The sequence below is a fragment of the Corvus hawaiiensis genome, chromosome 1 (assembly GCF_020740725.1).
Source record: "Corvus hawaiiensis isolate bCorHaw1 chromosome 1, bCorHaw1.pri.cur, whole genome shotgun sequence".
Lineage (NCBI taxonomy): Eukaryota > Metazoa > Chordata > Aves > Passeriformes > Corvidae > Corvus > Corvus hawaiiensis.
In genome coordinates this window covers 500,611-525,910 of record NC_063213.1, presented here as the reverse complement: position 1 = coordinate 525,910, position 25,300 = coordinate 500,611, and the positions used below count along the sequence as shown (strand labels likewise).

General features: G+C 64.0%; 2 protein-coding genes and 2 non-coding genes across 6 annotated transcripts; 1 reads left to right on the top strand and 3 right to left on the bottom strand.

The window, feature by feature from the left end:
- Window position 1: 1 nt before the first annotated feature.
- Window positions 2–18,587, bottom strand: PTPN23 (protein tyrosine phosphatase non-receptor type 23). Of its 2 annotated transcripts, XM_048296966.1 has the most exons (27): window positions 18,583–18,587; window positions 18,295–18,300; window positions 11,126–11,250; window positions 10,360–10,434; window positions 9,666–9,793; window positions 9,223–9,299; window positions 9,068–9,117; window positions 8,395–8,526; window positions 8,046–8,126; window positions 7,468–7,599; window positions 7,256–7,303; window positions 7,000–7,056; window positions 6,772–6,830; window positions 6,432–6,511; window positions 6,221–6,335; window positions 6,038–6,103; window positions 5,787–5,932; window positions 5,132–5,440; window positions 4,657–4,811; window positions 4,413–4,564; window positions 3,983–4,162; window positions 1,817–3,824; window positions 1,493–1,674; window positions 1,198–1,302; window positions 971–1,109; window positions 731–844; window positions 2–652 (listed from the first exon to the last, which is right to left on the bottom strand). In XM_048296966.1, the coding sequence occupies exons 3-27, from the start codon at window positions 11,207–11,209 to the stop codon at window positions 104–106; spliced, it is 5,223 nt and encodes a 1,740-aa protein (XP_048152923.1). In that variant the 5' UTR covers window positions 11,210–11,250; window positions 18,295–18,300; window positions 18,583–18,587; the 3' UTR covers window positions 2–103. The 2 variants fall into 2 exon arrangements, with proteins under 2 accessions (XP_048152923.1, XP_048152828.1); XM_048296871.1 differs by lacking the exons at window positions 18,295–18,300; window positions 18,583–18,587 and having other exon boundaries at window positions 11,126–11,294.
- Window positions 12,751–12,879, bottom strand: LOC125335634. Its single transcript, XR_007207507.1, has one exon. It is a non-coding gene; the product is annotated as a small nucleolar RNA SNORA9 (small nucleolar RNA).
- On the bottom strand, window positions 13,460–13,588 carry LOC125335639. The gene has a single exon (XR_007207508.1). It is a non-coding gene; the product is annotated as a small nucleolar RNA SNORA9 (small nucleolar RNA).
- On the top strand, window positions 14,252–25,100 carry CCM2 (CCM2 scaffold protein). 2 transcript variants are annotated; one of them, XM_048302211.1, is made up of 10 exons: window positions 14,252–14,377; window positions 18,608–18,781; window positions 19,056–19,139; window positions 19,475–19,658; window positions 20,122–20,258; window positions 20,978–21,113; window positions 21,540–21,597; window positions 22,317–22,455; window positions 23,174–23,312; window positions 24,213–25,100. In XM_048302211.1, the coding sequence occupies exons 1-10, from the start codon at window positions 14,348–14,350 to the stop codon at window positions 24,485–24,487; spliced, it is 1,356 nt and encodes a 451-aa protein (XP_048158168.1). In that variant the 5' UTR covers window positions 14,252–14,347; the 3' UTR covers window positions 24,488–25,100. The 2 variants fall into 2 exon arrangements, with proteins under 2 accessions (XP_048158168.1, XP_048158088.1); XM_048302131.1 differs by lacking the exon at window positions 14,252–14,377 and adding an exon at window positions 16,446–17,143.
- The last annotated feature ends 200 nt before the right edge of the window (window positions 25,101–25,300 follow it).

The window sequence follows — 25,300 nt, the reverse complement described above, 5'->3', positions numbered from 1 at the left end:
CTGCAGATAAACTCGCTTTATTTTAGTAGCAAATAGCTGAAAAAGTCAGTTCTACCTGGAGTCAAACAAAGTGGGGCTGGGGGCCGGGGGGCCCCCGCCCCCCTCACGCCTTGTTGAGGGTCCAGAGGGGGTCGAGCATGCTGAGGGGGTCGTCGCTGGGCCGGGGCCCCCGGAGCCCCTCGCCCGGCTGCGCCTGCAGGAAGTTCTGCTTGTTCATGCGCTGTTTGCCCTTGAGAGACGCGTCCAGGCTGAAGGCCTCGGGCGTCAGCGAGGCCAAGAGCTCCAGTGAGGAGGAGGAGGAGGCTGGGGGGGCAGCGGGGGGCTCTGGCGGCCCCCCCGGCCCCTCGGGGCTCTCCCCCCCCACGTGGTTGCTGTTCTCAGTGTCACCCGGTGGCTCGGGGAGGGGCGGCCTCAGGGCGGGGGGCTCGGGGCCAGGGGCACCAACACCGTCCACGACGCCATCAGGAATCACCAGCGGCACCTCAGCATCCACAGAGTCTGGAGCGGGGGCAGGATCCACCCCCCAGCCCTCCCCGGGCTCCGTGCTGGGCCCCCCCGGTTTGATGCTGAGCTTGGCGATGGTGGCCTGGATGGAGCTGATGGGCACATCCCCCCCCAGCACCAGGTCCTGCGGGTCCTGCTGGAGGTAGAGCTGGGGGGGGAGAGCGGCCCCGTGAGCCCTGGGAATGGCAGAGCTCCCCAAAAGCCCCCGACACCCTCCTACACCCACCTTGGGGGAGGTGCTGTTGGGGGGCTTGGCCAGGGCGGGGCCGCCCACGCCGTGGCGCAGCAGCACCTGCTCGGCGTGGAGCAAGACGGCCTCGAAGCAGAACTTGAGGTGCAGCTGCAGGGAAGGGACACGGTGAGAGCCGAGAGCGCAGCCCCTGCCCCACGCCCGGGGGTGCAGCCCCTGCCCCACGCCCGGGGGTGCAGCCCCTGCCCCACGCCCGGGGGTGCAGCCCCGCAGTACCTTCTCCTGTAGCATGTGCTTGCGCTGCTGCCGCATCCGCCTCACCAGCTGCGCCAGGTCCGGGATGCCGTTCCCAGCCTCCACCTCCTGCACGGCGGCGTAGAGCAGGCAGAAGGCGCCGGTGCGGCCCACGCCGGAGCTGCGGAGAGACCCCCGAGCCGTGACAGCCCCGGGAGATGAGAGGGGAGCCCTTCTCCCCCCCCTCAGGAGCTCCCGGCCCCGCTCACCTGCAGTGCACCACGACGGGGGTGTGCAGCGGGCGCTGGTGCAGGTAATGGCCGTGCACCTCCTGGATGAAGCGCAGGAGGCTCCCCTTGCTGTCGGGCAGGCCCCTGGGGGTGCGGAGCACACACTGGCTCGGGGGCTCTCTGCACTCAGCCCCCCTCGGAGGCTGCCCAAACACCCTCCCCCACTCCAGAGCTGTGGTCCCGGACCTGCCCCCGATCGGGGCTCCCAGGGCCCCCCACCCTCCCCCACCGCAGCGGGACTCCCCAAGCCCCCTCCCTTCGCCCCTCCGCGTACAGCTCAGGCCAGGAGGTGAACTGGAGGTGGGCCACGGTGCGTTTGAGGCTCTGGTCGCGGTACTGCAGCGTCAGCATCCGCTCCACGTGCGTGGGGGTCACGCGCAGGCTGGTGAGCACCAGGGTCAGGGGGCCCTGCGCCACGGGCTGGCCCCGCTCCGACGGGAAGTACCGGAGCACCTTCTGCCACGGGACGGCCCGTCAGCACACCCCGGGGACCCCTCGGGACCCACAGGGCCTGCTGACACCCGGCCACGGGCACCGGGTAGGGTGTCCGAACCCCGGGGCCCCGCCCGGCCGTCCCTGCACCCAGGACAGGACGCACCTTGTCCAGCTCCTGCTCGGACACAAGCATGACAACCACGGACACCTTCTGCTCGTAGATCATGAGCCAGAAGTCGGCGGCGGTGCCGAGCAGAGGGGCCTGGGTGGCGATGAGGGCGGGGCAGTACGGGGACAGGTCCTCCACGCGGCTGGCGTTGATGTAGTCGTCCTTGCCCGAGCGCAGCACGACGCGGTTGCGGTCGTAGGGCATGATGTCCTGGTGCCGGTTCTTCATGGAGTAGCAGCGGGCGATGGCGATGGAGCGCTGCCGGGCGTCGCGCTCCTGGGCCTCCTGCAGCTCCTTCCAGAGCGCGTCCAGCTCGGAGCCGCCGCCGGGCGCGGGCCGCTCCAGCCGCTCGGCCAGGGCGCGGAACTGCTCCAGCTCCGCCAGCAGCCGCCGGACGCGCTCGGGCTCCGCGTACGGGTCGGCCTCGATGAGCTGCACGGCCCGGGGCCGCTGCCCCTCCTGCAGCCCCGCCTTAGTGGGCTGCAGCAGCCCCCCGGGCGCGGCCGAGCCGCCGGGCTGGCTCTCGGGGCTGGACGACAGCAGGTCGGCGGGGCAGGGGCTCTGCCGAGGGAACGGCGAGTCCCCGGCGCCCGGCGGGGGCAGCGCGGGAGGGGGGCGCGGCGCCGGGGGCTGCATGGGCAGGGCTGGGGACGGGGCCGGGGACGGGACCAGCGGGCCCTGGACCACCACGGGGCCCGGCACAGGGCCGGGAGAGGGGGCCTGGCTGGGCGGGGCGGGCGCGGGGGGGCCCAGGGCCATGGTCCCGGGGGGCAGCTGAGCGCTGGGGGGGGCCGGGCTGGGGCAGAAGGGCAGCGCGGGGGACCCGGGGGGCACCGGCTGGAGCCCCCCCAGGGCCGGGGGGCCGTTCTGGGCAGGGGTCCTGGGGAAGGGCACGGCCCCCGGGTGCGGGGCGAGGCCCGTGGGGGGCAGCTGGTCCTGCCCGGGGAGCTGGTAGAGCTGGGGGGGCAGCGGGGCCTGCCCCGGGGCCGGGGGGGGCAGCTGCCCCCCGGGACCGGTGAAGGGCTGCTGGGGGAACTGGGCCGGGGGGGCCAGGGGGACGCGGGGGGGTTGCTGGAAGGGCAGAGGGGCCTGGGCTCGGCCCGGGGGCATGAAGGGACCTGGGGGGAAGTGCTGGTGGCCCTGGGCAAAGGCGGGCGGGGGCTGTGCCTGGGGAAAAGGGGCCTGAGCCGGTGCCCCGAAGGGCTGAACCCCCCCCGCAGTGTAGGGGAAGGGGGCCGCGGGGCCCCCCGGGCGCTGGGGGGGCAGGAAGGGGCCCGGGGGTCCCCGGGGGGGCACGGAGCAGCTGGAGATGGGGGCCTGGACGCTGTCCACCGTGGTGGTGGCCGGGCGCGTGCCCGGGGGCTCGGGGCCACCCACCCCCGGCTGGGCACCCACGGGGGCTGCCCCGGGCACGGGGGGCCGGAGCGGGCCGGGGGCTGCCCCGGGCTGGCCCAGGCCGTAGGCGGGGGCGGGCAGGGGCCCGTGCTGGGGGGACGAGTGCGGGGGCAGCACGTGGGGGCCCCCCCCAAAGCCCGGCTGTCCCGGGGCGCGGATCAGGGGCGCGGCCGGGAAGAGCTGAGGGGCGGCCGAGCTGGGGGCGGGCCCGGCCGGGGCCGAGGGCTGCAGGAGCTGCCCGGGGACGCCCCCGGTGGGAGGAAAGGGGCTGGGGACGGCGGGGGGCCCGGGCAGGCGGTAGTGCCCCGGGAAGGGGGGCGTGGGGGCCAGGGGGGGCAGTGGGGCGCTGGCCACGCCCCCGGGCAGCATGTAGGGCTCAGGGGCCCGCAGCCCCCCGGCCAGGGCGGCCAGCGCTGGGGGGGGCGGCTGGGCCAGGGGCCCAGGCAGCAGCTCCGGGGGAAGGCTCCGCAGCTCCTCCGGCAGCTCCGACAGCACCAGGGAGCCCAATTCGGCGGCCTCGGGGCCCCCGGCCTCCAGCTCCAGTGGCTTCTTCTGCAGGGGGGGCTTGGGGGCCGTGGGCCGGGGGGGCGGCTGCTTCTTCAGCTCCCTGAGGGGGCAGGGGGGCTCAGTGTGGGGCCGGGTGCTGCCCTACCACTGCCCCATGGGCTCCAGGAGCCCCCCAGGCCACCGGCCACAGCTCCCACAGGCCCCTCTCACCCCCCGGGGGTCTCACTGGCCCCCCAGCCCGGGTCTGTGCCCACCCACCTCTCCAGCAGCTGCTGCCGGTGCGCCTCGCTGGCCTGGCACGCGGCCCGCGCCCGCTCCAGTAGCTTGGCCGCCTTCCCCTCCAGGTCCGTGTAGAAATCCTTCCCCTCCTGGGACTTCTTCATCAGGTCCTCATAGGCCTCGTAGGAGGCCACCAGGGTCTGCACGGTTGTGTTCCACCTGGGAGGGGGGCACGGAGGGGCTCAGCGGGATGCAGTGCCAGCGTAAAGGCGGGCACTGGCTCCAGGCACCTGAGGAACCCTCCAGTTCCCGCTGGGATTGGGCACAGGGACAGGACAAAGCCACCACGGCCCTGGCAGTGCAGTGGGACAGGAGAAGCTGGCAGTGGCCCCACACCTGTCCCAGGGTGAGGGCTGTTCCTGGGCACTGAGACCCCCCCGGGGCAGCAGGACCCCTCCTCCCCACTCACTTGTGCTCCACCTCGGCCAGGGCCTTGCGCACGGCCGCGTATTTGACATTGGCGTCAGTCAGGGCCTTGAGCACGTTCTCCTGGGCAGCCAAGTTCTGCTCCAGGTACACCTTGAGCTGGTCGTACTTCTTCAGCTGCTCCTCGAAGAGCTTCTGCCGGGACACGGGAGGGGACACGGGAGGGTCTGCAGGGCCCTGGGACAGAGCGGTCCCTGAGTGGGACACAGGGGGTGTCCCAAGCCCACCTTCATCTCGGAGCGGTCGGTGGTGACCAGCGAGGTGGTGATGTCGTCCTTCTGGATCATCTCCCGCAGCTGCTGCTCCAGGGACAGCCTCTGGTCCCGCATCTCCTGCACCTTGGCCAGGATCCGCTTCAGGTTCTGCAGCACCTGTTTGTCGTCTGGAGGTGGGGCGGGGTCAGGGGCGGGGCCGGATCCCGAGGAACCGCAGGGAACCCGCGGGGTGGGATCTGCGCAGCCAGGCCTTGGCGGGGACACTCTCTGTCCCCTTTGTCCCCGAACAGGACCCACTCTGCACGTTCCCGGGGGACCAGCCCCCACCCCCCTCACACGGACGGTGCCAGTGCCAGGTGACACACGGGGACCGAGGGGGGCACAGGGAGGGCAGCCCTTCCTCCCCAGCCTAGGGGCACTGCCACTCCTCTGCGGGGACACAAGGGGGACAGCCCTGCCTCGTCCAGCCCCCCAGGCCAGGACTCACCTTCGGAGAGGGTGGGGGTGGGCAGCGCGGCCCGGACCTGCTCCAGGGGGCCGCCGAGCAAGCGCAGGTTGCCCAGGTGCAGGTTCATGGCACGGTGCAGCTCGGTGTTGGTGAAACTCGCCTTCTCGTGCAGCTCCAGGTACTTGGAGCACTCCTTGCTCACCTCGGCCAGCCCCGGGGGGGACCCCGGCGCCGGCGGGACCCTCCCCAGCAGCTCCTGCAGCTTCCGCTCCTGCGCCTCGTCCTCCTCCAGCAGGTCCCGGATCTCCTTCAGCGACGCCTCCACGTCGGTGAAGACCCCAGAGAGCACTGGGGGGACACGGCGGGGGGGGGGCTGGTGGGGGTTGGGCCAGGCGTGGACACAGCGGCTCCAGGAATAAACCCGGCAGCCAGAGGCAGGGACACGGCAGCCCAGGTGTTGGCATGCTGGGCTCGTGGGCACCCATCCCCTTGGGGTCATCCCTCCTCCCGTCCAACAGGGAAAATGCTTTGGGATTCAGGAATTTATGCCAGCACAGAACCAGCCATCGGTGAGAACATTCCCAACAGCCTGGGCAGGGAGCAGTGCCACCCTCAGAACCCCCAGCCCCAGGCAGGGAGCAGTGCCAGCCCCAGGCAGGGAGCAGTGCCAGCCCCGGGGTCCCGGAGCCCTCACCCTGCATGGACTGGACGAGGTTGCGGACGGTGTCCGGGCGCACGCTGAGCGCGGCGCATTTCTCCATCAGCACGGGCGGGATGTGGTTGTACATGTCCAGGTTGTCCACGGTCTCGGGGTCCAGCTGCATGGAGTCCATGAACTGACTGTGGGACACAGAGGGGCCCCTAAGGGGTTGGCAGTGTCCCCCCTCGCAGAGGCTCGGGAGCACCGGGACCCCGTGGGGCGGAAGGGCCGGGCCCCTCACGTACTCCAGCACTTCGTTCTTGGCTTCAATCTTGGCCATCACATCCCGCAGCAGTTTGGCCTTTTCCTCGCTGGGACAGGACAGGACAGAACATTCTGTGAGTGCAGGAAATCCCCACCAGGCTCCAGACCCCCATTCCATCCCATCCCACCCCATCCCGTGTGCTCTGGCCGGAGCCCGGACACACCTGTACAGGGACGAGGCCTCGTGGGCAGCCATGGGCACCAGCTTGGCGAAGATGTCAGGGCCGGTGACCGCGGGGTCCGTGGGGTTGACGGGCAGAGCCTTCACCAGGGGGGCACCTGCGGGACACACCCCGGGCTGGGATCGCTCCCGAACGGATCCTCCCACTCCATCCCAGCCGATCCCTGTCCCCAGGAGTCCCAAAGCCCCCTGACCTTTGATGGACTGCAGAGTGTCCAGCGCAGGCACAGCCTCGTGGTAGATGAAGTCATTGTCCTTTTTGGCTGAATTGTACCTGGAAATGGGAAGTGATGCTGGAAGAGAAGGAGCGGGGGGCATTCCTGGCCCCCTGAGCTTGCTCCCAATGGGTTCAGCCCCCTGGGCCTCCTGGGATTGATGCAGCAATTCCCACAGCAGCCATCCGTCCCCAGGGCCTGGGGCAGTGCTGGGCTCTGCATGTCAGGACAGTGGGAACGCTCCCCAGGCTCCCTGTGCACCAACATTCCCGACCCCTGGAAAAGGATGGATACACCCTAGGGCACCCCACAGACTCACTTCCCACCGATGACATCCATGGTGAACCTCAGAGCTTCCTGCACGGTTTCAGGCTGCCCCTGTGGAATTGAGAGTGGGAATCGCTGTCCGAGCGCTCCTGCCACGAGCGGAGAGGCCTGGAGGCAGCTGAGCCTCCTAGACCAGTCCCAGTCCCCCTCCTGCCAGCCTGGCAGCCCAGGGCCCAGCTGGGAAGTAGGAAGCCTGCAGTCCCAGACAGCAGGAACACACCTTTGCCAGCTTGATGGCCTCGTTGAGCTTATCCAGAGCGCTCTGGAAGTAGATGACCTGCGGGAGAGCGGGAATTGGGGTCAGCACGGGAGGCACTGTCCTGGCTCTGAACAGGGACACCAGAGCTGCCCACAGCTTTCCCAGAGCACCCAGGCCCTGGCAGCACACAGGACATGGCTGTGGATACGCAGCCTCTTCCAGGACCCGACCCCCTTCCCAGGACCACGGCTGGAGTGGATGAAACGGCCCCACTTACCCTTTCCCCAAACTTCTGCTGCTCCTCGGCCTGTTTCCCCATGTGCAGCTGGAAAAAAACTGGGATCAGAGCTCTGTAACTCCAGGGAGAGCTTTGAGAGGAGGAGGAAAAACCCAGGGAGTGGCCAGAGCTGCTCCAAAGCTGGCAGGAGCATCCCGAGGTGGGATGGGAGCACAGGGAGAGCCCCCCCAGCCCCAGTTCCCCCCACTCACGTGGGCCACAGCAGCAAAATAATAGATCTTCATTTGAACCAGTTTCTTCCAATCCTTCTGGATCTTGCCCAGCAGCGAGGCCGTCTCTGAGTTCTCCAGCGCCCGGCAGGCCTCCTTGTAGTAATCCACCACCTGTGGAGAGGGACAGGGGAGAACCCGGGAATGCCGGATCCCAGGGGGGCCAGAGCAGGGCACGGAAGGGGGAATCACCAGCACCGGCCCCAGGACTCGGATCACCCAGAGAAATGGCTGGGGGAACTCAGGGATGCGTTTGGGACCAGAGCCAGGGACTGGTGACATCGCTGCGACACCTGTCACCAGTCCAGGCTGCTCCAAGCCTGGCCTTGGACACTGCCAGGGGTCCAGGGGCAGCCACAGCTGCTCTGGGAAATCCATTCCAGTCCCTCACCCACCTCAGAGCCAGGACTTCCCAATACTCCCCCCACATCTCCCCTCTGGCAGTGGGAAGCCATTCCCTGTGTCCTGTCACTCCAGGCCCTTGCCCCAAGTCCCTCTCCAGCTCCTGATCTCGGAGCAGCGGGAGCAGGGCCGTGCTGGGAGCAGCTCCTGGAGCTCACCTGGGCACTGATCCGGGCCACGAGGAAGCTCTTCCTGTTGTCCAGCATGGACTTCTCCAGGAGACACTCCTGTGCCTGGCCCTGCCAGAGACAAGAGGGGAATGTTCAGTGTCCCAGTTCCACTGGCTCCAGCCCCTTTCCCAGGGTGGATGTTGCACAGGGAATCCCAGCCCTGAGGAAGGGCACTGAGCCTTCCTCGATCCCCCAGTGCATCCCAAAACCTCCTTCCCCCCCTGGGAGAGAGCCCCTCGGGGGACACTGGGGTCCCATCTCCTGGGATCCTCAGGGAACACCAACCCTACGGACACACCTGAGGTGTCCCAGTACCACCAGTGCCCCCAGTGCCTACCAGCATGAGGTTGATGTTGAGGCTGAGGATCTGGTGGCTCATGTCCACGCTGTAGGAATGTGGGAAGTGATCTCGCAGGTAGGTGAAGGCGCCCGCGGCGCACTGGAAGTGGGTGCAGGAAACTTTCATGCCCTGAGAGGATGGAACTGTTGGGCTTGGAAAAGACTTCCCAGATCACGGAGTCCACCCAGCCCCCAGCACCGCCAAGGCCATCCCTGACCATGTCCCCAAGTGCCACATTCACATGGATGTTACATCCCTCCAGCAATGGGGACTCCACCCCTGCCCTGGGCAGCTGTGCCAGGGCCAGACAGCCCTTCTGGGGAAGGAATGTTCCCAATATCCAACCTGAGCCTCCCCTGGCCCAGCCTGAGGCCGTTCCCTCTCCTCCTGTCCCTGTTCCCTGGGAGCAGAGCCTGACCCCTGCCCCAGCTGCCCTCTCCTGTCTCCAAGGTTGCCCCTGAGTCTCCTCATCCCTCAGTCCCTCCTGGTGCTGCACCCCTTCCTAGCTCCGCTGCCATCTCCAGACACACTCCAGCCCCTCAGTGTCCTGTCCCTGGAGACCCCAAACCTGTCCCGATTCCAGTTCCTGACAGTGCCCAGCACAGGACAGTCCCTGCCCTGTCACACCCAGGAGGGACAGAGCTGGCCCTGAGGGCTGCCGGGTCGTTACCTCCTCAGACACTCGCTTGTCCATGGCTCCCAGCATGGAATGCAGAGCTCCTGTGGGGACAGGCCGGGGCTCAGTGGGGCAGGGACACCCTGACACCCCCAGGAATGGGGGCTTGGACCAGGGAGGCCCAAACCTGTGGGAAGCCAGGCGCTCACCCAGGTTGTAGAGGACACAGGCCTGCTCGTACTTGATGTCCTCATGTGTCACTGCCTTGCCCGAGAAGATCTCAGTCCTGGGGGAAAAGGGGCACAGGACAGGGAGCAACCAGGGATTCTTCCAGGAGGAGGATTTATAGGGAACCCCATTCCCCAAGGGTCCCCAGGACCCCTCTGTGCAGGACCCCATTCCCCAAAGGTTCCCTGGGATCCCCCTGTCCCACCCTGTGCAGGACCCCATTCTCCAGGAGGTTGCTGGGCCACCCCTGTCCCACCCCGGGCAGGACACTGTCATCCCCCAGGGGCTTCCTGGGACCCCCCCTGGGCCACCCAGGACAGGACCCCGTTCCCCAGGGGGTTCCTGGAGCAGCCCCTCTCCAGGGAATGGGCACGGCCACGTCCTGCCAGGCTCAGCCCCCATCCCCGTGCCCCCAGCCCCTCACCAGGTGACGGGAACGGCGGCGTCCTGCCCGTTGCCCATGGGGATGCGGCTCTGCAGGAAGTGCAGCTGCCCCAGGTACTTGCGCAAGGTGCTGCAGCCCTCGAAGTCCCTGGGAACGCTGACGGCGCTCTGGGAACAGGACAGGAACAGGGAGAGGCTCTGGGGACACGTTCCAGGCAGGAACAGCACCATGAGGCTGCTTGGGATGAGGCGAGGCCTCCGGGAACACCTCGGGAGCAGGAGAGTTCTCCCAAAAACGAGGCTGAGGGAGCCACGTTATGGATTCAGAGTGGGAAAAGGAGGCTCTGCACTCCTGGCACAGCTCCCAGGGGTGGGAGAACCACAGGGATTTGGGTGTCCTGGGGCACACTGGGAGAGGAGGGAACAGCAGGAGCACCTGGGAAGGTTTCCTGCCCTCCTGCTTCAGCACAAATCCCAGTGCTGGGCTGGGGGTGTCTGGACCCCCCCACTCTGGGCCTGCTGGGACCGCCCTGGGCTTTGGGGACCCGAGGGCCACCGCCAGGAGTTGTCCCTGCTCCCCCCACCCAGCAGCTCACGGCTCCTCGATCACTGGGATCATCCAAGGGCTGCTCCTTGGGACACAGGAGAGGGAGGGGAGCAGCCAAGGCCCAGCCCCCGGCCTGGGGGGGGGTCGGCAGAGCCATCCCAGAGCCCCCCGGGCGGTCCCCCCTCACCTGCCGGAGCAGCTCCAGCTTCCGCAGCTCCTCGTTGTAGTTCTCCGGGTTCTCCCCATAGTTCTTCAGGACAAACTGGAAAAGGGGAGAGCGTGAGAGGCCCGGAGCCCCTCCAGCCCTCGGAGAGGCTGATGGGGAGGGAGGACACCGGGCCGGGCTGGGGTGGCTCCCAAGGAGGAGCTTCACGCCCACGGGATGGGATCAGGGAAGGGCTAAGGCTGGAAAAGGGAGTTCTGGGCAGGGAGAAGGTCCCCCCGGCCCCCAGGGTGAGGCAGGGTGGGGCCATTCCCAGGGGCCGCCTGCGGCCCCCACAAAATCGCGAGGGGACCGACACAAACGCCGCGGGACCCCCCGAATCCTCCCCATCCATAAATCCCGTGGCACGGGAAGCGCCGGGCAGGGGTGGAGCTTGTTCACAGCTGTTAATTAAGTGACTGATTAATCAGGTCCCCACGGGGGTGGCAGGGACAAGGCGGAATCCCCCGGCCCTCGGTGGGCTCGGGGAAGGGGGGTCCCGTCGTCTCACGCCCCCCGTGCCCCCGTCCTGATCCAAAGCCCCCCCACCTGCGGCTCCCGACGGCTGCAGGGACCCCCCAGGCATCCCGACCGCCTTTTTCCCCTTCTCTGAGCACCTCAAAGGAGCCCAGACCTCTCCCTCTCGCTCCCCCCCCGCCCCTCACAGACCCCCAAACCCCCCCGCCCCGCCCCGCCCCTCCCCGGCCCCTCCCGGCCCCCGCAGGCCCCGCCGCCCCTTCCCCGGCCCGACCTTCTTGACGGCGGCGTTGAAGGCGAACTCCCCGGCCTCCTTGAGGTCGAGCCAGATCATGGGCATGCGGGGCACGGCCTCCATCCCGGCCCAGCCCCGATCCCGGCCCCGCTCCCGATCCCGGCACGGCCCGGCCCGCCGGAACCGCGCGCGGGGGCTCACGGGACACCGAGTCCGCGCGACACTTCCGGCTCCGTTCCCATGGCAACACCCCGCCCGTAACCAGGGGCGAAGGCGAGGCCACGCCCGCTCGGGGCGGGACAAGCGCTGTTACCATGGAGACGCCTCGCTCGCTGATTGGAGGACACGGGTGGTGTCACGGCGAAGCTCCGCCCCCGGGGGCGGGGTGGTTGCTACGGCAACCAGCGCTGCCCGGGCCCTCCCCAGCCCCTCAAGGCCTCCCCTGACGGGGTGCCGTTAATTAATTACCCCGTTAATTACCCTCTTCCCCACCTTCCCCGGTCCCCCCAGTGTCGTGTTGTGTATTTTGGGCTCCAGGACGCCTCGGTGGTCCCAGGGATGCCTCGTTCTCTCCCCAGGGCTGTTCCAACAACGTGGATCAATCAGAGTAATGGGAGTTTATCCTACAATACTCCACTGATGTATTTAACCCATTAATGTAATTATCTGCTCCACTAATTAACTGATCCATTAATGTAATTATTTGAGCCACTAACGGAACTGTTTGATAGGTTCTGGTACAGGGGGAGCTCCTCAGCAGCTCCCAGCAGGAGCACACCAGAGCCGCCTTCTTCCAGCTGGGAATTGCGCCCTGGGCAGCCTGTCCGGCTCATCAGCCACACGGACACCGGGGACTGGGGACACAGGACACAAGCACAGGGTCACGGGGACATCAGGACCCAGGGACATTGGGACTCTGGTTATCCTGGGCACTGGGGCTCATGGGCATTTGGGGCTTGGGGACAGCAGGGCACAGAGGCACTGGAACCATCAGGATCTGGGACATGGGAACACCAGGACCCATGGATATTGGGACACTGGGTATTGGGGGACACTGTGGTTCAGGGAGATGGGGTCACAGGGGCCACCTGAACCTGGGACATGGGGACAGCAAGTCCAGGTGGCACTGGGGACACAGGGTGGGTCCCTGCTCCAGCACCTGGAGCACCTCCTTCCCCTCCCAGTGAAGCCCCATTTTAATCCCTTTTTACTTAAAACAAAAAGAAAAAAACCTCTGGAATCAAAACATGGAAAACCTACGGGTTTGTGTTTAATTCCCTGATTTTGGTGTCATGGAATCCTTGTTCTTCCACGGGCAATTTGCCACGCTGCTCCACGTTCGCCTTCCATCCACGGCCACTGGATACATCCCCATGGGATAACAGCACTGGCCTGGGAAGGGTGGGACAGGCTGTCGAGGCCTTGGCAGGTGGCACCCAGCACGCACCTTGTGCCGGGTTTGGCAGTGTTAATTAACCAGAACTGCATTAATTACGGTGACAAGTCTGTTGCACCCACTTTCTCCTTCCTGGTGGCTTCCTGGATCAGCATGGAGGGAGCCTGGAATTAGGAAGGGAGGGAATGTCACTGACCCTGCTGCGCCTGTCCCGTCCCGCCCCCCCCCCCCCCCCCCGCCATTTTCCCCAAATATTCTTTGGGCCTGGGGATGTCCGAGGTTTCCATAACCACCCCCGGGAAGCGCCGGGAGAGGCCTCAAACGGCCTCGGGATGTTCTGGCAGCGCTGCAGGAATGGTGGGAGCCACGCCAGGCCCCCCCATGCTGGAGCCTGCGGCGGGAAGAGCCGTGGGCACCCGGACACGGTGGATCCCGGGCTCTCCAGAAGCCCCGGGAAGCACTGGCAGGTTGGTGTCACCCCAGGAATGCCCTGCTGGGGGACACGGGGACAGCCCAGGAACGTGGCTCCGCAGCCCATGTGACACCAGCACCCACCTGGGCTCCAAGGAGCCAAACTCCCCAGCATTCCCACAGCATTCCAGCCCTAGAGACTCCCCCTGGGCAGCCAAGGAGCACTGGCAGAGCTGGGGCTGACCCTCACCGGGGCAGGCGGTGTCGATGAACAAGTCCTGCCACGACAGAGCTCCATGTGCCAGGTCACGGCATTCCCGCGGGATTTCAGCCCCGGGAGACGAGGGACCGAGGCCTTGGTAGCCTTAATTAATCAAAATTAGGCTAAAAACGGTGTCAGGTGCCTTGAATCCACTTCCTTCTTCCTGGTGGCTTCCTGAATGCCTCTGGATCCTCGGAGCAGGAGCCTGGAACGGGAAAGGGCAGGAATGTCACCGGCCCCACGCCCGGGTGTTTCGGGCTCCCCCAGTCCCGCCATGTCCCGCCCAGCTCCCTCCCCAGCCCGGGCATGTCCGGGGCTTCTATGACCGCCCCCGGGAAGCGCCGGGAGAGGCCTCAAACAACACCGGGATGCTCTGGCAGCGCTACAGGAATGGCAGGGGCCACGCCAGGCCCCCCCATGCTGGAGCCTGCGGCGGGAAACGGCTCCCGGGGTAGCCTCGAGCCCCGTGATACCCCAGGACACCCCCGGGAGCCCTCCCCAGAACGCACCTCGCCCCGCGGCCCCTCACGATCGCGGCGGGGCCCGACGGGCGGGACGCGGCGCACCGCGCGCGGCCCCGGGAGCCATCGGTGGTCCCGCGGCTCGCGGTGGCGGCCCCGCGCGAGGATGGCGGCGGGTGGCCGCGGATGGCGGCGGATGCAGCGGGGCCGCCACGCCGCCCCCACCTGCTCCTGCGGCCGCCATGGCTGAGAAAGCGCGCACCTCCTGATGACGTCATCGCGACGCGTAGAGCACGGGGTGGGCGGGGCCAGGGAGGGGGGCGTGGCCCGAGGGCGGCGCGTGTCACCGCCGAGATGACATCACCGCGGAGGCGGGGAAAGGGGCGTGGTCTCAACGTGTGGGCGTGATCGTCAGTCTTATGCAAATGAAGGCGTGGTTTCAGCGGTGGGCGTGGCTTGCGCTGCCGGCGGTCTGGCGCAGGCGCGCCGCGCTCGTCTCCCCCCGGCGGCGGGGCGATGACGTCACGGGAAGGCGCCGCCCAAGATGGCGGCGGGGCCGAGCCGCGGGCGCTGAGGCGGCGCCGGGAGCGGGAGCGGGAACGGGAGCGGGAACGGGAAGCGGGGCTGGAGCGGGAACCGGGCGGGCCATGGCCGCCGCCGCCGCGCGCTGAGGCCCCGCCGCTCACCCGGGCCGGGATGCCCCGGGGGGGGCCCGGGCCGCCGCCGGAGCCATGGAGGAGGAGGGCAAGAAGGGCAAGAAGGTGAGAGCGGGGGTCCGGGGGCAGAGGGACAGCCGGGGGTCGCGCTGTGCCCCCCCGAGGGTCTCTCAGCCCGGCCGGGAGCCCTCCCGGGGCTTTTCCGGAGCCCGTTCCCGGGAGTTACCCGACCTCCACTTCCCGGGAGAATGTGCCCGCAGCCCCGTCCCGGGGGTGTACCCAGAGGTTTATGGGTGTACCCGTCCCACCCATAAACCTCCCGCTCTGAATCTGGGGTTGGTGAAGGCTATTAATTGATAGGGTTGTTAGTTATGGAGCGATTAATTTATGAGTTTGTTAATTTGTTTAAATTATTACTGATGCAAATTAATTTAATTTATACATCCATTAATTTATGCCTTTATTATGCCTCCCGGGGTCGACTGCTCCAACCGTGCCTGTGGTGCCCTGATTTCCCTCCTTTCAACCCATTTCTGTGTCCTTTGGGAGAGGCTCAGCCGGAGCTGCTCCGCACGCCTGGAGCGGGAGGATGGATTTGATCCCATAGTTTTGGGGAGAAATTGGATATTTTGGGAGTCCCTGACCTCGCAGGGACCCCGGGAGGTGGCAGCAGGTTCCTGCTGAAGCTCTGCCTGGAGCTGAGCAAAACATTCCCAAAATGAGTAAAACTGGGTGGGATTTTTGGGGAATTGGCATCCAGGCTTCCCAGACAGTCAGATTTGGGAATGAAAGCCCCATGATGCCATCAGGTGACCCGGGGAGATGCTGCAGGAGCAGCAGCACCACTGGGGGAGGAATTTTCCACCTGGAGACAGGATGATCCTGCCCAAGGCTCCAGGAGTTCTTAGGCTGAGCTCAGGTGTGTCTCACCTGGGGCATCCCACTTTATTTCCTGGCACTGGGAAGAGCCTGGATCATTCCCTCCTTCCCTTCCCCAGGGACAGGTTGGGCTGGTCCCCCCACCCCTCTTATCCCACCTGGGTAATGCCACTTGTGTTCCTTGTGTCCCTGATCCCGATGGATCAGGAGCTCCCCGAGTCCCTCTGGAGCGGGGCTGAGCTGGGGACCGGGGAGTGGCGTGGCTGTGGCATCTCCTGGGCTGATCCACGGCCTTATGGAGCCTCCTCGGAGCAGGTTTTCCATCGTTGTGGTGGGTAATTAACCCTTGGAGCTGCTGCCTGTGGATCACCGTTAAACCTGGATACATGTGGCTACAGAGACGGGAAGATCCATCTTTGTCTTCCTCCTCTGTTCCAGCTGCAGGGAAAACTCTTCTTCCTGCTTTTCCCACTCTGTGGATCATTCCAGCAGCATTCTGGGCTGAAATGGAGGAATTGAGTTCTCTCAGTGCTGATCCAAAGGGATTTCAGGGCAGGTTTGGTTGGGACGAGGAGGAAAATCCCAGCCTGGCTTTGGGTAAAGTCTGAACTGGCTTAAACTGGAGCCCTGGAATTCCTTCCAGGAGCTCATGTTCCCTGGATCTCACTTGTGGCTATCGCAGTGGGATTGTGGAGCTGTCCTGGGGTAAAAAGCCATTATCCACAAGTCTTGTGAGGCAGGATGGATCCGTCCGGAATTCTGTCTGTGCCATGGGAACCTGCCCAGGGCTGGGAGCGCTTGGTGTCACACCTGGGAGCCTCAGGTGAGGATGGGTGCTCCCAGCATGCCCAGAAGTGTGGGTGGGGGTGGATTTTCTGGGAATGATTTCCCTTCTGGTCTGACTCTGGAATCCGTGCAGCGGCTGCCAGTGAGCCAAAGCTTGCACGGTTTCCCTGAGGGATTTCTCTGTGTATTCAGCTGTTAGCATGGAATTCCCAGCTTTTCCAGCTCAGGGATGCCCTGGATAACTGAGGTTGGTGCCTTTTGCCTCTTCCAGCAGCTGCTTTGGCATTTCCCTCCTGAGCCATGGAGTTGCTGAGCTCGAAGTTGTATCTTTGGGGGAAATTCTTCTTGAAATTCCTTTGTTATCCCGAATATCCAGCCCCGTGCCCTGGGCTGAGCGCCAGCGTGGGCAGCAGGAAAGGGGAATTCTGTCCCTCTGCCCACTCAGGTGAGACCCCACCTACAGAGCTGCCCCAGCCCCGGGGCCAACAGCACCAGGACCTGGAGCTGCTGGAGAGAGCCCAGAGGAGGCCCCGGAGCTGCCCCAGGGCTGGAGCCCCTCTGCTCTTTGTGGGGCCGAATAAAGTGGATTTTGGAGTGTCTGTGCTGTGGGATGCAGGGGCAGGGCAGATGTGTTTGCTGGGAGATCAGGAAATGGGGTGGTGGAGGAACTGCCACTGTCCCAGGCTGCTCCAAGCCCCATCCAGCCTGGCCTTGGACACTTCCAGGGATCCAGGGGCAGCCACAGCTGCTCTGGGCAGGAAGAAGCTTTACATCCCATGGATTCAATGGGCCATGGGATCATTAAGATTGGAAAAGCCTCTGGGAGCAGCACCTGGGATCCAGCCAGGTGTTGGAACAAAACAGCTCTGAGCTTGGAAGAGAAACCAGGGATCAACGTGCCTTGGGATGGGGGATTTCCTTCCTGGGTGTGGTAATGGCGAAGGATGAAGGATTTGGGGCGTTCACAGGGATTTAGGGGTGCAGGAGGCGGGATGGGAGCAGGGAATGGGCTCGTGCCCCGGCCCTGGTTCCCTCCCCAGCTCGATCTGTCACGTGGGACAGAGGAAGCTGTGGCCGTGGCACTTCCGGCCCCAAACGCCTCGGTTCCGGCACCCCCAGAACAAGGAGAACGCTCCCCAGGGCCCCCGCGGCTCCCCCGGCACAGCTCGGTCCTGCTCTCCTGGTGGGAATTCCATGGAGGACGAGGTGGGTGCTGGGGTTTGGGCTGCCCCGAAAAGCAGAAGCTGTTCCAGGCTGCGTCACAGCCGGAGGTGCCTCCACCTCGGGTTTGGAGCCCCCAGTTCCTCGTCCAGGACAGCCAGGGGATCATCCCGGCCCTACAGATGCAGCCGCATCCTAGGGGGGAAAAGGGGGGTTTCTCTGGATTGGGGTGGATCTGGATCCTACCTGGTGGAGGGGGAAGTGTCTGGGTACGACCTCGATCCCAGTGGCACGTTCCTGCATTGCTCTGCTTTGGATTCCTGAAGGATTCCTATGGAGCTGGATCCTTAGGCACCGGCAGGCAAGATTCCAGATGGGACATCCCCAAGTTTGAGAGTCTCCACACCTCTGTTCTTGGTAAACAGACCTGTTGTGTCCGGGATTTCCTTCTCTCCAGCATCCCAGCCCCTCGGCAGGATTATGGAATATCCTGATCGAGGGTCATGGAGTCCTCCTCCTGGATGCTCTGTGTTGGGATCCTTCCCAAAAATCCACGCTGCTGCTCCTGAGGCAGGGCTCTGGAGCTGCTTCCTCTCCTCTCTGTCCTGTAAGATCCCTTTATTTTTATCTTCCTGATCCAAGGGATGTTTTTCCAGGCTGAGCTGTGCTCAATGTCCTCGTGAGCTGGTAATTCCCAGTGTTCCAGGAGCTTTTCCTTGGTTTATATTTAATTAATTCACCACTGGAAGCATGTTCTCTGCCCCTTTGGATCCCATATTCTTCTCTCTTGCCCATGAGAATCAGGAAAGGCAGGATGTGGTTGTCCTGAGGGGTGGGAAGCAGGGAATGGGACATTGGAGCCACATGTCCAGGGAGTTCCTAGATCCAGCCACGGGTCTGTCTCCTCCAAACATCCACCTGGTAAACCTGGAATTGGAGCAGTCTGGGGATGTTCCCAGTCATTTGTCCGGCGTGGAGCTTGGCAAGATCCACGTGGCATTCCCGTGCCGATGCCGAGGGACAGCTGGGAGCCTGTGTGTTGGCTCCAGTGGTTTTCCAAACCCGGCACTTCAGGTTTGGAATTTCCCATTTTTCCACTTTCTGGGTCATTTTCTCATTATTTGGGGTCTCCTTGGAACATTCCTGCCTGTAGCAGATCCTCAGGGAGGTACAAAACCGTGGAGGGTGCCTTTGGACCCGCTCTTCACCTGGAATATGTTGTAGTATAGAAGAGTTGTATTTCTCTTACCTGGAAGGTTGAACACAGTGACTTTGGGGGAGAACCACCGTATTTTGGTAGTGAGAACATTCAGCTCTTGTGTTGTATGCCAGGAAAAGGGTTTTCTGTGGAAAGCCATGGATTTACAGCTCCAAACCTGGCACGTCTGTGGGGCAAAACCAGCAGGATGGGCTTGAGGGTCGCTGGGCAGGAGGGGCTGGGGCTGCTGGACCCCCCAGTTCTGGTGCCGAACTCCCCTTCTCACCCCGATCCCGGTGTTCCTCTCCCAGCCTGGAATTGTGTCTCCGTTCAAGCGAGTGTTCCTGAAGGGGGAGAAGGGCCGGGATAAGAAGGCACAGGAGAAGGTGACGGAGCGGCGGCCGCTGCACACGGTGGTGGTGGCGCTGCCCGACCGCGTGGAGCCCGACCTGCTGCTCCACGACTACATCGAGAAGGAAGTCAAGGTATCCACAAGGGCCCTGAGCATTGGGAATGCCTTCCTAATATCCCAGCTGGCGCTGGGAACTCATTCCCCTTCTCCAAAGTCCCTCTCCAGCTCTCCTGAAGCCCCTTTAGGCACTGGAAGGGGCTCTGAGGTTTCTGTGGAGCCTCTTTTTTCCACCCACGTTCCCACCTCTCACCCATTTCCAAGTTTTCCTTGGAGCATCTCCATGACTCATTCTGCCATGTCCAGGATCGTGTCCGTGCTGTGGTAACGGTTTGGCTCTTCTCTCCCAGTATTTAGGGCAGCTCACCTCCATCCCAGGGTACCTGAACCCCTCCAGCCGCACAGAGATCCTGCACTTGATCGACAATGCCAAGGTGAGCACTCGGCTGCTCCAGGACTCCCAGCAGGCAGAAATCCTAGCTTACCGAGCTTCCTTCAGGCTGGGGCCTCCATCCTGCTCTTCCCTGGTGGGAGGGAAAGCTGTTCCCAAAGGGGAAACACCCCTGGGAGGGCGGTGTGGGACTCAAATGCATTCCCCAGAGAAGCTGTGGCTGCCCCATCCACTGAAGGGTTCCAGGCCAGGTTGAATGGGGAACACCTTGGGATAGTGGAAGGTGTCGCTGCCCATGGTAGGGACCTGGATAATCCTTAAGCTGCTTCCAACCCAAACCATTCCATGGCTAAATCCATGTGAATCCCTGTGTTCCAGAGAGCCCATCAGCTCCCGGGGCAGCTGACCCCGGAGCACGACGCCGTCATCAGCCTCTCTGCCTACAACATCAAACTGGTGTGGAGGGACGGGGAGGACCTGATCCTCAGGGTGCCCATCCACGACATCGCCTCCGTGTCCTACATCCGGGATGACTCTGCACACCTGGTCGTGCTCAAGACAGGTGAGTTGTGGCCATGGAGTTGGGATTGTCCCCCTGGGGGCCACCTGGGACAGTGGGAGATGTCCCTGCCCATGGCAGGGAGTGGGGCTTGGTGGTCTTCAAGGTCTCTCCAACCCAAAGCATTCCATGAGGGTTCCATGACACCTCATTCCCTGTCCTGAGCAGCTCTGTGCATGTCACACCTGCATGGTTTGGGAACGGGGAGCTGGGGAGGGCTGAGCCAGGGATTTATCTGATAACAAACCCCATGGACAGGCTGTGGAATAAAGGAATGAATGCCTCAGGGGCTGGAGTTCTGGTGATGGAATTCTGCACTGTGAAAACAGCCAGACAGCTGTCAAAAGCAGCTCCAGACTGGAGGCTTTTCATCCCATTCTCCTGCTTCAGGGCTCTTTCTCACCTACAGGACCCCTTCCCCTCCCCTCCCCGTCCTGCCTTTCCCTCACCTCTCCTCTCCCCTCAGCTCAGGATCCCGGGATCTCGCCGAGCCAGAGCCTGTGTGCCGAGGGCTCCAAGGCGCTGACGTCGGGCTCGCTGTCGGAGAGCGCCGGGGGTCCCCTGGAGTCCTGTTGCCTGGTGGTCCTGGCCACGGAGAACAAGGTACGGCTCCCACCGCTCCATGGACACCCTGGGAATGCCTCGGCGTGAGCTCAGAGTCACTGGGATTGCTGGGAGGTTTCTGGCTCTTGGATCCACAGTGGCCAAGTCCTGTGGCATGTCCGGATCCTTCCCTGCGCTCCCACACCTCGTGGGACACAGGCCCAGATACAGGGATGCCAGGTGTGGTTGGGCATTGCTGGAGCACCTGGAGAGGGGTTCCTGATCCCTGTCCCAACCCTGGGATACGAGAGGGTCTCCAGGAACTGTTTCCCTTGGTCCCTGTCGGCCAGAGCCTTCTGCAGCAGCCCAGAATCCGTGAGGACAATCCCACAATGAGGTTTTGCTGATCGGGATGTTTCCCCTGTGCTGACCTGGGAATTTGTTTCATCCAGTGTCTGGATCCAGGGATTCCAGTCCCAGCCTCTCTGATCTCCACTGAGGGTGGAGTTTCACTCCACTCATTTCCAGCCCTGACATTCCCTGGGGCACCTGCACCCCTCTGGGATGAGCCGAAACCCCAGGGAGCTGCATGGAGGAGCCTGGGCATGGAATGTGGGGGGCTCCTGGGTTGATGCTAGAGCATCCCAGCTCCTGCTGCCGGGGGCAGGAGGGCTGGGATGCCGGGAAGGTGATGGAGCTCGTTGTTCCCCCATCCCACGGAGCCAAAGGGAGAGGGGATCTCCCTCTGGGATCTGCCATAGCTCCCTGCTCGTTCCCAGGTGGGTGCCGAGGAGTTGTGCTCCCTGCTCAGCCAAGTCTTCCAGATTGTTTACACCGAGTCCACCATCGACTTCCTGGACCGCGCCATTTTCGACGGCGCCTCGACGCCGACGCGGCACCTGTCCCTGCACAGCGGTGCGTGCGCCCTGCTGCCCTCCGGGCTGCTCCCCACACCCAGCACCTCTCCAGGGCCAGACGCAGCCACAGCCAGGAATGGTTGAGGTTGGAACAGCCTCAGAGACCCCCGAGCCCACCCAGCCCCCAGCAGGGCCAAGGCCACCTCTGGCCGTGTCCCCAAGTGCCACATCCACAGGGATGGGGACCGACCCCTGCCCTGGGCATCCTGTTCAATGCCTGACCACTGTTTCCATGAAGGAACCTTCCTGAGATCCAACCTAAACCTCCCCTGGCACAACCTGAGGCCGTTTCCTCTCATCCTGCCGCTCATTCCTGGCCTCTCCCCTTCCGGCCAAGTCAGGAATTCCTTTGTGTCTCTTCTGGCTTAGGAAGTCACCGAGTTTGTGCCTCTCACATTCCATCTCCCAAATTTTTTCCCTCCAGATGACTCTTCCACCAAAGTGGATGTGAAGGAGCCCTTCGAGGCGGACGCCAGCACTTTGTGAGTGATCCGTGGCCCCTGGAGCCGGGATTAACCCGGATCCGCTGGCACATCGGGAATCTCAGCTGAGCCCAGCCGGGCCTCAGCAGGGTTGGCACAGATCCTGTCTGGGCCTGGATTGTTCTGCGCTCAGCATTCCAGGGAGAGTCACATCCACAGCGAGCAGTCCCTGTGTCAGCAGGGCACGGGGTCACAGGCTGGGGTCCAGCTGGAGCTGGGAGAAGGGTTTTCCCCAAAAACTTGTTATTTGGGAAACTTTTCCCTCCTGGGTCAATGGAAACATTGACAGTGTTTGTGGGGTGAAATCCTAACACACAAACCATTGGTTAGCATGGAGGGATGCTCTTGGAATAGCCAACACAGAGGGATACTCAGGAATGTTTAACGTGGAGGAGTTATGAACATTATTGAAAATTGCACATTTAAGCCCGAGGTACGGCGCCTGGGGGTTCTTCCCTGTGTTATTCCCAGTGAGGAAGCAGCCAGAGGGATAATTCCCCACGCAGGCCTCCATTGTCACTGTCACCAAAGCAGCATTTGGTTCCCTGGGAGTCCTGGGGTGCCCTCAGGAGCTGGGGGCTTCCAGAATCATGAAATATCCTGGGTTGGGAGGCACCCCAAGCATCAGAGCCCAACTCCTGGCCCTGCACAAGCCACCCAAAAATCCCAGCACCACCACCCCAAGGAGCTCCGGAGGACTCACCCGTGCTCGGTGTCAGTTCCTTTGCAGACACCCTGGAGGCCGGAGACACGTCCCCGTCGTCCTTCTCGGCGCGCCCGTCCCCTCACGTGACCACGGCCAGCGAGAGCGAGCTCAGCACCACGGCCACCGAGCTGCTGCAGGACTACATGATGACGGTGGGATGTGGGATCAGGCCCCGGAGTGAGGGACGGGGCTGGAGGAGCAGCTCATCCTCCTCCTTCCCAGCCAGGCTGGGCTTGGAGGGCCTGATGGAGGGATCATGGAATGGTTTGGGTAGGAAAGGGGCTGTAAGGGTGATCCAATCCCAAGTTGCTCCAAACCCCATCCAGCCTGGCCTTGGGCACTTCCAGGGATCCAGGGGCAGCTGCAGCTTCTGTGGGAAATCCATTCCAGTCCCTCACTACCCTCCCAGCCAAGAATTTTTTCCCTGTATCCCATCTGAATCACCACTTTTCCAGTGGGAAGCCATTCCCTGTGTCCTGTCCCTCCAGGCCTTGTCCCCAGTCCCTCCGCAGCTCTCCTGGAGCCCCTTTAGGCCCTGCCAGGGGCTCGGAGCTCTCCCTGTGTCCTTCCCTTCTCCAGGGAAACATTCCCAGCTGTCCCAGCCTGGCTCCAGAGCAGAGGGGCTCCAGCCCTGGGGCCGCTCCGGGGCCTCCTCTGGGCTCTTTCCTTCTCCCACAGGAGCATCCCCCCCTTTCCCTTTCCCAGTGTCCAAGTCCCCTCATACCCCAAGACTCCACAAGTCACAGTCCCAGCGACCCCCACAGCTCATCCCAGCTTTCCCAGCGGGTTCCTGGCCCTTCCAACACCATTCCCAAGCCTCCCAGTACCCCTTCCCGAGCACAGGGTGCCATGAGGGCTGTGTCCCCGCAGCTCCGCACGAAGCTGTCCTCGCAGGAGATCCAGCAGTTCGCCATGCTGCTGCACGAGTACCGCAATGGGGCCTCCATCCATGAGTTCTGCATCAACCTCAAGCAGCTCTACGGGGACAGCAGGAAATTCCTGCTCCTGGGTGAGTGCTGGAACGGCTCCGGAGCCAGGAACCCAGAGCTGAGGGGTGGGATTGAGGGGTGAAGGGGTGGGGGCACAGGAAGGCCTTGGGGTGCCACCAGGAGAGGAGGAACATCCCAGTCCCTCTCTCCTGTGGAGATTGCTCTTTCTGAGGGCAGCTGGTCCATCCAGCCCAGCCCATCCTACAGCTTCAGTCTCTCCTTGGAGCTGTTCCCTGCTCCCACCTGGCTATGAAGCACCTGGGAACTGCCTCCAGAACCAGGCAACCTAATCCAGACCTGGGAACCTCTCCTAAACCTAGAAACCTCCTCCAGGTCCAGGGAATTTAATTCAGACCTGGAAATCTCCAGGCCAGGAAACCTCCTCCAGACCAGGGATACTTTAAACAACCTGGCCTCTCATATCTTAGGAAAACAGGTCAGGAATACAAAATCTTCCCAGGATAGCCGCAGTGTCTGACTGCACCTGGGGCCTCTCACCCAGCCTCTGATGTCCAAGGAAAAGGAGTCAGGAATTTAAAATCCCCACAGGACAGGAGTAGAGTGTCTCACATGGGCCCACTGGCCCTTGGGGATGCTGAGGAGACAGGACAGATGTCCCTGATGGGACAAATTATCAGGATAAGCTCAGCAAAGCCGAGCAAGATGCTGGGTGAGGAATTAGATCGTTTGGAGCTCAGAAAGTCCCGCTTGAGGCAGATTTTGGCCTCAGTGAGCGGTGGCTGCAGGTCTCAGGTGTGAACAAATGAGGGGCCCTGGAGGTCCCCATCCCTCCCAGAGGGATTCCTGGGCCCTCCTGGAAGGCTCGGGAATGGCATCCAGGTGAGGAATCCCCAGGGATACCTGTCCTGGGCGCTCTCCGTGCCGCCCCGAGCCGTGCCCGTGCTGTGTCCCGGCTCCAGGCCTGCGTCCCTTCATCCCGGAGAAGGACAGCCAGCACTTCGAGAACTTCCTGGAGACCATCGGGGTGAAGGACGGCCGCGGGATCATCACGGACAGCTTCGGCCGCTACCGGCGCTCCCTGGGCGCCGCCTCCGCCTCCAACGGCACCGGCGCCGCCAGCAGCTCCGACGAGCAGTCGGTGCCCTCGGAGGAGGACGAGTGGGACCGGATGATCTCCCACATCAGCAGCGACATCGAGGCCCTGGGCTGCAGCCTGGACCGGGACTCGTCCTGAGGGAGCCCAGGGATCGCGGCTGCTCCCGCGTGGAACTTGGGGCTGCCCTCGGGGGGACCGTGGGACACGGAGTTACCCCCGGGGGCAACGTGGGGCTGCCCCCCGTGGGGACATGGAACATGGAGCTGATCCCAGGGGGATCCTGGGACATGGAGCTGCCCCTGGAGGGACCCCAGGACAGGGAGCTGCCCTCGGAAGGGACATGGAACACGGGCACGCCCCAGGGGGACTCTGGAGCTGCCCTTGGAGGGGCCCAAGAACACCAGCCTGTGCCCTCATGGAGATCCTGGAACATAGAGCTGCCCTTGGAGGGATCCTGGCCCCCTCCTGCAGGATTTGGGGCTCCAGCAGGGTGGTGGCTGCACTGCCCCAGCCTCGTTAACAGCTCCAGGGGCTCCCTCTGGACCCAGGGCTCCAGACAGGACAGGGGGGACAGATCTGGATTTGGATTTTGGGGACAGATCTGCTCCTGAGCATCCCTGTCAGCTCCTCAGAGATGTCCTGAGCGTTGGGATCTGTTCCTGGGGGGCTGGAGCCACTCCCCCCCAGTTTACAGTTTGCACAGCGGGTCCCCCAGAACTGCCCCTACAATGAAGTTTTACCACAATGTGAATCTTCTCACCCTCTCATCCGTGGCGTTGGAACATTCCTGAGCATTCCAGCTCCCCCAGTCTGGGATTCCCCACGGTCACTGCAGGAGCTTGGTGGGACCCCCGGAGCTGAGCCAGGACCCCCCTCCCCCTTTATCTGCATCCCCTCGTGGGCTCCCACCCCGAGCAGGGTCCCCAGACGGGCTTGGGGGGTCCCCAGTTT

Bases quoted from the DNA above. Each gene is read 5' to 3' on its own strand.
- PTPN23 (XM_048296966.1), bottom strand. From the start codon at position 11,209: ATGGAGGCCGTGCCCCGCATGCCCATGATCTGGCTCGACCTCAAGGAG. The intron at 9,118-9,222 runs GTGAGCGCCTGG...CTGTCCCCACAG, and splicing joins CTGTGTCCTCTACAACCTGG to GAGCTCTGCATTCCATGCTG. The intron at 653-730 runs GTGGGTGTAGGA...CTCCCCCCCCAG, and splicing joins CCAACAGCACCTCCCCCAAG to CTCTACCTCCAGCAGGACCC.
- CCM2 (XM_048302131.1), top strand. From the start codon at position 16,943: ATGGGCTCGTGCCCCGGCCCTGGTTCCCTCCCCAGCTCGATCTGTCAC. The intron at 17,144-18,607 runs GTGGGTGCTGGG...TTCCTCTCCCAG, and splicing joins GGAATTCCATGGAGGACGAG to CCTGGAATTGTGTCTCCGTT. The intron at 18,782-19,055 runs GTATCCACAAGG...CTTCTCTCCCAG, and splicing joins ACATCGAGAAGGAAGTCAAG to TATTTAGGGCAGCTCACCTC.